The sequence below is a fragment of the Gavialis gangeticus genome, unplaced genomic scaffold (assembly GCF_001723915.1).
Source record: "Gavialis gangeticus isolate Ggan-Ray unplaced genomic scaffold, GavGan_comp1, whole genome shotgun sequence".
Taxonomy (NCBI): domain Eukaryota; kingdom Metazoa; phylum Chordata; order Crocodylia; family Gavialidae; genus Gavialis; species Gavialis gangeticus.
Genome location: NW_017728998.1, coordinates 40,211,557 through 40,222,097, shown reverse-complemented (window position 1 = coordinate 40,222,097; position 10,541 = coordinate 40,211,557). Strand labels below are relative to the sequence as shown.

Genomic DNA, 10,541 nt, shown 5'->3' with positions numbered 1-10,541 from the left:
TGATCACCTCTTGGCAAAACTGGCCAACTATGGCCTCAGCTTCGCCACGATCCGCTGGCTGGGGAATTAGCTTCATGGTCGGACCCAGAGGGTGGTGGTTGACGTAAGTCAATTGTCGTGGTGCCCTGTGACGAGTGGGGTCCCCCAAGGCCTTGGGCCTACACTATTCAGCATCTTCATTAATGATGTGGACATTGGCATCAGAAGCAGACTGGCCAAGTGTGCCGATGACACCAAACTCTGAGGTAAAGCCTCCACACCTGAGGATAGGAGGGCCATCCAGGCTGACCTTGACAGGCTCAGGAAATGGGCGGATGAGAACCTGATGGTGTTTAACACTGAAAAATGCAAGGTTCTCCACCTTGGGAGGAAAAACCTGCAGCATGCTTGTAGGCTGGCTAGCACTAGACGAAAAGGTCATGACTGACCACAAGATGAACGTGAACCTTCAAATGTGATGCTGCAGCTAGTAAAGTGAGCAAAATGCTGGCTTGCATCCATATATGCTTCTCAAGCAAATCCCAGGACATCATTCTCCCACTGTAATAGGCCTTGGAGTATTGAGTCCAGTTTTGGGCTCCACAATTCAAAAACAGTGCAGAGAAGCTTGAGAGAGTGCAGAGGAGAGCCATGCGTATGACCAGAGGTCAGGAAAACAGACCTTATGATGAGAGGCTGAGAGCCATGGGACTCTTCAGCCTGGAACAGCGCAGGCTCAGGGGTGATCTGGTGGCCGCCTATAAGTTTATCAGGGGTGTTCACCAGGATCTGGGGGAACATCTGTTCAACAGAGTGCCTCACTGGATGACAAGGTCACAAACTCCTTCAGGATGTTTCAGGCTGGACATAAGGAAGAACTTCTTTACTGTCTGAGCCCCCAAGGTCTGGAATAGACGGCTGCCAGAGGTGGTTCAAGCACCTACTCTGAACACCTGCAAGAAACATTTAGATGTGTACCTTGCTGGGATCCCATGATCCCTGCTGACTTCCTGCCCCTGGGGCACGGGGCTGGACTCGATGATCTTCCGAGGTCCCTTCCAGACCTAATGTCTATGAAATCTACTTACTACCTAGATACCAGCAGGAACGACAGAACCACCTGTAAAGAGAATGGAAAGACAATCTGGGCATCAACCTTCCCCTTTTCCAGAGTGCAGCATATCTCATCAGCAAGTGACCCACCACCCTCATCTTTCCAACTGGCTTCAGGCTTTGGAGGGTATCAGCCTTGGGGCTCTGAGATGCAGTGCAAGAGTCTCCCACAAGAAACAAGGTTAATTAGGGGGCTTTGTCAGCCTGGTCGACATGCGACTGAGGCACGGGCTCACTAAAGGAGGCAACAGCTGAAGAAAACAAGGATCGGAGACCCGGTAAGGGGCGTTTTGGTTTTACTGAATTTACCCAAGGGGGGGGGGCAGCTTTTCAAGCAAACGAAGCCAGAGCTGGGACTACAACGGACGAGGGGGACGCGGCTCTCCGCTCTCGCACCCTTTGGAGCAGGGGCGTTCAACCTCCGGCCCGCGGCACCGTCTCCCGTCGGTGGAGCCCCAGCCCCGCGCTGCCTCTGGCGCCGCATCCCAGTACCCGACCCCGGGGAAGGGGGAAGGGACTTGGGGCGCACTCACCAACCCGAATCGGGCCCTGGCTCTCTCGCCGTGGCACCCGGTCACCACCGCACATTGCGCATGCACGCCCGCTGAGCGCGACGGCGACGTCATCAGGCGGCGCCCGCTGCCCCCACTCGAGTAAGAGCATGGCACCGAGCGCGGCGGGGATAGCGGCCTCCCGGGGGCTCGTGCGGCTTGTCCTGCTGCGCTCGGCTCAGAGCAGCGCCGGGGCCGAGGTCCCCGAGCACGTGGTGCGGGTGCCCTGGGCCGCGCGGCAGCAGCAACAGCTGCGGCGGCGGCGGGTGGCGGCTGAGCCGGCGGTCCCGACGCGGGGGGGGAAGTTTCTGCTGCGGAGCCGGCGACAGGAGCTGAGTCAGCCAAGCCACCTGACGCTGGGCCGCTGGGAGGCGCCGCGCCTGGTGTCGGCGGGCTGGAAGCACCGGCTGTCCTGCGGCGACTACTTCCAGCTGGAGCGCGTCCAGGACGTGGCGCCGGCGCTCGCGCCGCCGCAGGCTGAGGGGGGCGACGCGTCCTTCGGGGCGCTGGGGCTGGAGCCGGCGCTGGTGTCGGCCCTAGACGCGCTGTCCTTTGGGCGGCCCACTGCAGTGCAGCGCCGCGCCATCCCTGCCCTGCTGCGCGGCCGCCACGCGATCTGCGCCGCCGAGACGGGCAGCGGCAAGACCCTGGCATACTTGCTGCCGCTACTGCAGCGGCTCCTTGTGGGGCCCCGGCCCCAGCTGCGCTCGGGCCAGGCTGCCAGCCCCCTCAGCCTGGTGCTGCTGCCATCGCGGGAGCTGGCGGAGCAGGTGCGTGCTGTGGCCGCCTCCCTGTGCCGGCCGCTGGGGCTGCGGGTGCGGGAGATTGGCGGCGGCCGGGGCATGGGCAACGTGAAGAGGCAGCTGTGTGCGGAGCCTTCCCTGGACGTGCTGCTGGCCACGCCGGGGGCCCTGTGCAAGGCGCTGCGGAAGCGGATGGTGACCCTGGAGCAGCTCAGCTGCCTGGTGCTGGATGAGGCCGACACCCTGCTGGACCCCACGTTTGTGGAGCTGGTGGAGGAGGTGCTGGCACATGCTCCCCTGACCTGCACCCCCCAGGATTTGGCTGATCCGTGGGATGTCAAAACCCAGTTGGTGGTTGTCGGAGCCACCTTCCCCGGAGGCCTAAGCCAGCTGCTGAGCAAGTTTACTGATATTGGCCACTTTGTCAGGCTCGTCAGTCACAGCCTGCATTGCCTCCTACCCCACGTCCAGCAGAAATTTTTCCGGATCAAAGGCAGAGACAAAGTGTCTGAGCTGCTGCAGCTCATCAAGGTCCGGAGCCCTTCCAGTGGAGCCCTCCTTGTCTTCTGTAACAAGGCCCCCACAGTCAACTGGCTCAGCTACATCTTTGATGATCACAAAATCAAGCACCTGAGACTGCAGGGCCAGATGCCTGCAGCCGTGAGAGCAGGTATCTTCTCTGCCTTCCAGAAGGGAGAGAAGGACATCCTTGTCTGCACTGATTTAGCTTCCCGAGGACTGGATACCAGCCGCGTGGAGCTGATAGTCAACTATGACTTCCCAGACACCCTGCAGGACTATCTCCATCGGGTAGGGCGTGTTGGGCGTGTGGGAAGCCAGAAGCTTGGATCTGCAATTAGTTACGTGACACATCCGTGGGATGTTGACCTGGTGAGGAAGATAGAGACTGCTGCCCGGAGAAGGACTAGTCTCCCGGGTATGAAGACCTCCATTGATGAGCCTTTACCTGAAACAGACTCAACTCAGACTGCCAAACAGCAATGAACTTTGTGTCTGAGTTAGACTTAGGCTCCTAATAAAGGCTTGCTGTTATACTTAATACTAACACTCTTATGTTTGTGACCCAGAATGTAAACATTATAGCCAAAGAACTTAAGCTTTTAGTTGCGTTGTGACCCAAAGGTGTATCGATTAATTTCAGTTATAGCAGTTACTTTGCACTTTTGCAAAATCAAATTGTAGTAACGTGCAACAGGTAGTTAAAATGCTTTTAGGGAAGGCTTGAAATTGATATTCTCCATTTCATTCTCCATTTCTATTTGTTCAAAGCTCATTAATATTAAATTTGATGTAAATCAGATCTATCTGGATAAAAAAAATAGGTTAAGATAATGTAGTCACTATAATCCTGAAATTTTTATTTCATTAATGTTCTAATATAGGTGGCTAGCTACATTAGCCTGATGTCAGGCAGAAGATAAGGCGGGGCAGCACCCTTGAAACTGGTTCAGAGAGGCATGAGTTTTCACAGACAGCAATCTACTGTGTCAGATGCTAGGAAAGGACTCCCATTTCTATCTCTCTGTTTCTACCTTGCTTACCTTCTGGCTGTTCTGATATAATATTAGCAACAGCCAGGAACTGAATATTAGGTGAAGGTTAAAATAACAATTATTGTGGAAATATGTTGCCTCTTCCCTCAAGTGTGTAAAAGGTTATATATCTGGTATAACTATTGTAAATTAAGGCTTGTTTATCTCCAGCACAGGTGGGTGTAGTGGAAGTTTCTGGACCATAATCTAACCTTCTATCTAAACTCTGACATAGTTTTTTCTGCAATCTCCCTAGGTCTTACAATGTCACAGTACAATACAGATACAGATGTTTTTTCCTAGAAATACACACCAGGTATTTCGAAAGTGGAGCTAGGACACCATGGAAAGAAATCAGAAGGAAAATGCTGGTTAAGCAGTTTGTACTCCAAGGTTACCTCCCAGTAGTACATTTGTAGTATTTTATAGGTTGAAGAGAGAGGCCTTTCACACTTCCTTTATGAAAGTTCTTTTGCTTGTTTTTTATTATGTATTCAGACTCTTTAATTGTTGAAATAGGATAAGTAGAATTACTGTGGTGAGAAGAATGTACTTCTCAGAGTGCCATTCACAAGTAAATTAAAGTACTGTATAAAGGGGGGTTATAGATTAGTGCATCAGGCACCCAGAGATGAAATGACTTGGCCATGGTCACCAAGTAGGCCATTGATGGTACTGGAAATAAGATGTAAGTTCCATGAATCCTACTGTGGTACACAGATACTTAACACCTAAATAAAACTCCTTTGTCAAAAGAGTTGGAGTCAAAACTGTCCCCCTCAATTTTTTGTGAGCCAATGTAGATTCTGTGTTTCCCTCCTCTTGCCTCTTCCAAGCAGCTGCACTAAAAGCATCATGGACTGTGTGTCAGTCTGCAAGGAGAAGGAGTAGGAAAATAGGGGAGTGAAAGGTATTGTTGAGCTCTCCCGTGTCTGCGTTCAGAAATAAGTTTTAATGGATGAGGACAGCTTCACAATTTTGTCCAAAGTCTGTCTTCTCTGACTCCCCTGCATTATGTCATGGACTGAAAAGGAAATGCTTTGACCAAATACTGCCTATAGCAGTGTGAGTGGGCAAGTTATTGCTTTTGAATGGAATTGTTTTCTGGTGAGTGGCTTCATTACTTGTCTGATTTTTAAGGAAGTTAAGCCCTATTCTGGGGTTTTTAGTCAATTATTAGTGTTAGAAAACAAAATTTTGATACATAGCTGAGATTTATTACAGATCCTTTCCCACTTAATCCATCTTTCTGTGCACGTGCTTATATCCCCTCTGTCAACTCAGGGGTGTGGAAAGTGCTAATATGGTCAAAAGACTAATTATTGAAAAGATCAGAACAGGATATTTCTGTGTTATTTTTTTGCAAGGGAAATTGTGCAGCTTGAAGGCATTTCATTCTGGTCACTGGGGAGGAAAAAATCCCCACTGGATAAAACCTTTCATGACAGCCTTTAGAATAAAATCTGTAATGAAAACTAGATGTTGGACATTAGTAATCCATTCACATTACAGCAGTGAGAAGAACATTGTGGGGAATCTTCAAGATGTAGTTTTCTTTTATTCCCAGTTGGTAAAGAGATGACTGGAACAGCAATGCAGTAAAAGAACCTGGCAACCCTTGTATTTTGACTACATTAAGCATTATGTGCCACTTGTCATCCACTGTGAAATTAATTGCAAATTTTTGTCTGTATATGTGCATAGGAAGAAACAATACCAAAGATCCATGGCAGTATGCAAGAAGAACCTTTTGGGTATAATTTATGGGATGGGCTAAAGCAGTATTAATATTTTCAAGTGGCTTCTGCACGGATGTTACTTGTATACTAGCAACCTCATATTAATTCCAGTTGGAGGTTGTGCACTGAAACCTTACATTTCAACATCCTTAAAATAACTTTATTTCGTTGTCTGTTCTGTAGTCCTCTGTTATCTACAGTCAGCTCAAGCAGTTTCTTTTTACCATCTTGTACCATCTTTATTTTTCCCAAAGCCTGACAAAGGGACTTGGATCCTGAAAGCTTGCAGAAAAGGACAATTTTCTGCGATTTCCCAGTTGGTCTAATAAAAGGCATCATTTTGGAACCAAGAGTTCTAGTTTTTTGTATTACTCAAAGAACTAAGAAAATCAGACCCTCTGATTCTGCCACTGGATTTACTGAAACCAATCACTGAGGCCTAGTTTGCAGTATAAATTTGGTCAATTGGGAGGGAACAATGAGAGGGAAGCAGCATGTTTGTTCTTCAGCTTGAAAACAAGTCTCAGCAAACAAAAAACAACATGCAGTTAGAGTCCAGGTCTCTGGACCATAATAAATGGTTCACTGAGAGAGTATTTCAGGATATGATTGCCTCTTTCCAGAGGTGGGTAAGTGTTTCTGATATAGGACAACAGTTACAGTTGTTAAAGAAGTTATGTCACAGCATTCCATTGCATTAGCCTATGCATTTATGTGCTAACAGTCTCTACCAGAATATTTTTGGCTGCTTAGATTTAATGGCTATGCCCACCACCTGAGCAGATGGAACTGATCTTGTACACACAAAACTAGTATGGTGTTTTGGAATCAAGGTACCAGAGTTTTAATTTCCTTCTGTACTGATTGCACAAAATGGATCCTAGTCATTTGGTTGGTAAATGAAAATGTCAGGAGAGAATCCCCTTTTTTTTTTACTGTGGATCTACTATCTTATAGTAGTGCTTTGCACATATGAAAAGCTGAAGAAGTTGAGTGATAGAAGTTCATACAGGTGTCCCTAACTTTATGCAGGTTCCTTATGTGCACATTCACTCTTATGCGGTGACCTTTTTATACCAAAAATTCCTTATATGCAAGGTAAATTCACTCTTATACAATTGGTGTGGTGGAAGCCCACAGTCAGATGCTTTGTGCATTGCGGGAGTTACGTGCACCAAAATATAGTCTCCTGTGTGGATCTGTGCTCCTCGCTTATTGTCTGTAACGCGTTTCTGTAGTTGCCGTCCCCATTATGGCTTCTAAGCATTCCACTAGCTTATCTCCTGCCCCTCTCCCTGGTCCATCAGTGAAACCTTCCCCACCCTCTCTTGGCACAAACTAAACGTTCACCACCATCCTGTGCTTGCGTGCACTGTCTGCCATTGATGAGTACCAAAATTGTCTTGTAAAAGTGGTAGAAATGGGTCTGGGGGTCAGTATAGTCAAGGTCTTGGAACATATCCCTATTTGTACATTGTAAAGTAGGTTCCCTTTATGCAAAATTGAGTTATGTACCCTTTTCCAGGAACGCATGTACAGCATAAAGTGAGGGTCCCATGAGGTACACATCCCTGCTTCATGGGCTGCACCCCCCACAAGGCTGACTATGTGGTTCATGACACCTCAAAGCTGTTTGACATACTGCAATCTGCACGTGCTGCGTTGCTAATTTGCAACATGACAGGGTTTTTTTGATGCAGATCCTGGTATCAAAAAAAGAAGCAACCTGTAAAAAAATGGTACGGGACATGGCAGCAGCATGTGCTGCTAGAAACAGGAGCCTGGCTGGTCAGAGCCACACTCTGGCTGCTGGCCAGGCTCTGAGCGGCTGGCTCAGTGCCACTGCTGCCCCAGGAGGCCCTCCAGGATTCCTGGTAAGGCTGCAGGGGCCAGTGACCCCAGCATCCCCTATCCCACCCGGGTTCCTTTGCCTTGTGCCAGAGTGCACGTGCCGGGGTGTGCTGTTTTTCTTGCAGGAAATGTGCGCACGGGCATGTGCATGCTTGGTGGGGGACAAGCCCATGGAGGACAAAGTGAGCCACACAGACTCTGTTTGATTTGGTTACACAGATGTTAATTCCTAACTTCTAATCTTGTATTCACGTTGGTAGACTGCTGTCTTCTAATCATTACACATTGATGTCAATAGTCCACAAAGGTAATAAGAACAATATATTCCATCCACTATAGATAAGAGAAGGATTTTTATGTGGAGGGAAATTTTTTAAAACCTGCATGTTTTCTATCAGAGGTTTCTGATTATACCAGGTTCATAAAGGATATTTGAGTCTCAATTGTTATAAGGGTAAAAACTATTTATAAATACTACAGACTTAAATGATTGACAGATGTTATAAGTAAGCTATAGACTTGAGTGGTATATATTATAGATGACTGCAAGCAAAACAGTTTAAACTATTATACATGGTTGTTAGTAACTTAGTAGCCCCTGGGACGATCATTTAATCCTTTATAAATCATTAATTGATTAAACTTTAATAGACTGTGATTGATGAAACTTTAATAGATGGTGATAATTTAGAACATTTATGAGACCATTGGTCAAACTTCATGAATCCCTTCAGTAGCAGATCATCTTATGTGAGTCAGTTTATCCTAGCTCAGTCTGAATTGCTGCACACAGTATTTTAATGCAGTATTGTCAAATGACATAATTACATAACAATGAGAAATAAGATTGTTCCAGCCAATTTTACAGAATGAACTAGTGACACTTTTGTATGTTTACAAATAGCAGCTCTTATCAGTAATGCTCAGTATGGATGATCCATCAAATAGTGACTGTGGTACAGTTCTATAAAATGAGGCCTTTTCTCTTAATTTCAAGTGACACACTGTCCAATAAAAGCATTTGGATAGATATGCTTTACAGTACATGTACCAACAAAACTATTTGTATGCAATATCTTCAGAGAGAGAGAGACTGACACAAAGGCTATGGGTGAATAAACCATGATGTGTGCACTTCTGCCACAAGGTAAATGAAAGATAGGCAGCAGTAGCTTTGCCTTTATTGGAAGAGTGCTTAGCAAATCTCTGTCTCATTCATATAGACCAGTACTAGAGGCAATAATTAATATTATCAGTTGCATTCAGGTGAATACTAGCATTCAATCCCAGAAGTATGAAGGCAATAAAGAGATGCCAAATGGAAATGCCTAGATCTCTAAGAGCACATTGTGGCTAAGGTTATGCATGTTCCTCCTGCTCTTCTTAAGGAAATCCTTTGTGAAACAGGAAGACCTAATCAAAGCTAATGAATTCAAAATAAGCCCAACCAACACAACCTAGAAACACTAATGCCCTGACATTAGTTAAGACACAATATCACTGAACACTTCAAGGCTCTTCCTTAACTACTACAAATAATTTCTCCAAATATTACATTTCCACTTGTGTTTAACCTCATCACTAACAGCTTTTTTTTACAACACAGGTCTGTGTTGTTTCCTTTCTGATTAAACTACCTTCTATATAAACTTCTGTCTCAACATCTTTATAGGGATCTACAGATACCAAAGACTTCATAGAACCCATCACCAGGATATCCAAGTTCCACAGGGTTACAGAATCCAGTGTTTAATAGGCCGTGACAACCAGCTCTGTGAACTGTTCTCAACAGCTTTATGGAGGGCCAACTCCTGCAATGCTACTGATCTAATGAATGAGTTATTCTTACAAAGCACATGCTAATCTTGAATTAAATCAGTAGGAGTCAGATTTTTTTACCCATTTTTTTTAACATTAATTTCTTCCGAAAGAGATTCTTATTTGTATGCCCAGTTCACACATTAGTTGTTGAATGGGTGGTGGAGAAGTTCTCCATACGTATTCTCACCAGCTTCTCAGCAGGACCTGGCTGCAGGAGGAACTTGCAGGTGAAGACTTGCTGACAAGCCTTGCGGAAGTTCTCAGAGAGGAACGCATAGATGATAGGGTTAATGCAAGAGTTCCCATATGCTAGGCAGTGAGAGACAATGCGAAAGGTGAAGGAGATATTGTTCAGTGGAAATTGCCCAAACTCTGCCCACATGGTGATGATGTGATGTGGCAGCCAGGAGATCAAGAACACAGCAACCACAAGTAGTACTGTCTGTGCTGTCTGGAAAAGATAAAAACAATATGTTAGATAATATCATTAGTGTTTGAGAAGGCCTGTTCTGAACATGAGTTATAAATTAGGTTTGTGTCCCTAATCCTATTCCCAACCTTCTGGTGGCAAAGATTGCACTATCCCCTGTTGGATCAGTGATCAAAACCCATATGACACATTGCTTTATTATTATTAATCACATATTTTACAGTAATATCTAAGAGTTGTTATCCAGTCCATACTAAAATTGTAGATAAAGACAGTGGTTGATAGTTCCTACCTACAAGAGCTTACATGGGAGAGCTGTGGGCTCTCCCATGCAGTTTCTGGGCAAGGAAGGTGCTTCAGGAAGCAGTAAGGAGGGGTTGGGAGTCAGCTGGTACCCATTTTACTCCCTCCTTCTCAGTACAGCAATTTTGGCTACTCCTATGTGTGTTTCTCAAACAGGGAATTATTTTGGGCAGAGGGCTGCTTACTGAGTTTTGGCAAGCCATCAAGGGCCACATGACAGGTAGCCAGGGGCAGATGCATATTCATTTTCTGAATTTTTTTGGGGCCCTGCAGGCCAGATAGAATGGCCTGGTGGGCTGCATTTGGCCCACTCCTGTTCTAAAATGTTAAAAGTGACACATTAGTTTTGTTTCAGGTTTTGGGGGTTTTTTTTAATTCTATACTGCAGGAGGGAAGTAAGGCCTGTGGAAAAGAGAGTGCAAAGCCTTTCTTCTCTCACATACATGGGCGCGCTCTGT

The 10,541-nt window shown here is 46.2% G+C and overlaps 3 protein-coding genes across 4 annotated transcripts in view; 1 reads left to right on the top strand and 2 right to left on the bottom strand.

Annotated features, from left to right (window-relative positions):
• The window catches only part of DUS2 (dihydrouridine synthase 2), a 90,182-nt gene extending 89,026 nt beyond the window's left edge, over nucleotides 1-1,156 (bottom strand). For both annotated transcript variants that reach the window (XR_002095436.1, XM_019505744.1), the window contains exon 1: nucleotides 1,068-1,156. Coding sequence is in view for 1 of the 2 variants with exons in the window: in XM_019505744.1 (XP_019361289.1) it covers nucleotides 1,068-1,131 (64 nt within the window). In the remaining variant the exon portion in view is untranslated. The remainder of the gene's footprint in view (nucleotides 1-1,067) is intronic.
• Nucleotides 1,157-1,753: 597 nt separating this feature from the next.
• DDX28 (DEAD-box helicase 28) lies at nucleotides 1,754-4,709 on the top strand. The gene has a single exon (XM_019505291.1). It carries the CDS (start codon nucleotides 1,754-1,756, stop codon nucleotides 3,389-3,391), a length of 1,638 nt encoding a protein of 545 aa, XP_019360836.1. The 3' UTR covers nucleotides 3,392-4,709.
• A 3,600-nt stretch (nucleotides 4,710-8,309) lies between these two features.
• Nucleotides 8,310-10,541, bottom strand: part of LOC109289628 (galanin receptor type 1-like) — a 48,235-nt gene continuing 46,003 nt past the window's right edge. The window contains exon 3 of the mRNA XM_019505743.1: nucleotides 8,310-9,801. Coding sequence (XP_019361288.1) covers nucleotides 9,484-9,801 — 318 coding nt within the window. The 3' untranslated portion in view covers nucleotides 8,310-9,483. The remainder of the gene's footprint in view (nucleotides 9,802-10,541) is intronic.

Excerpts from the sequence above, each read along its gene's own strand:
- DDX28 (XM_019505291.1), top strand. The coding sequence starts at position 1,754 with ATGGCACCGAGCGCGGCGGGGATAGCGGCCTCCCGGGGGCTCGTGCGG.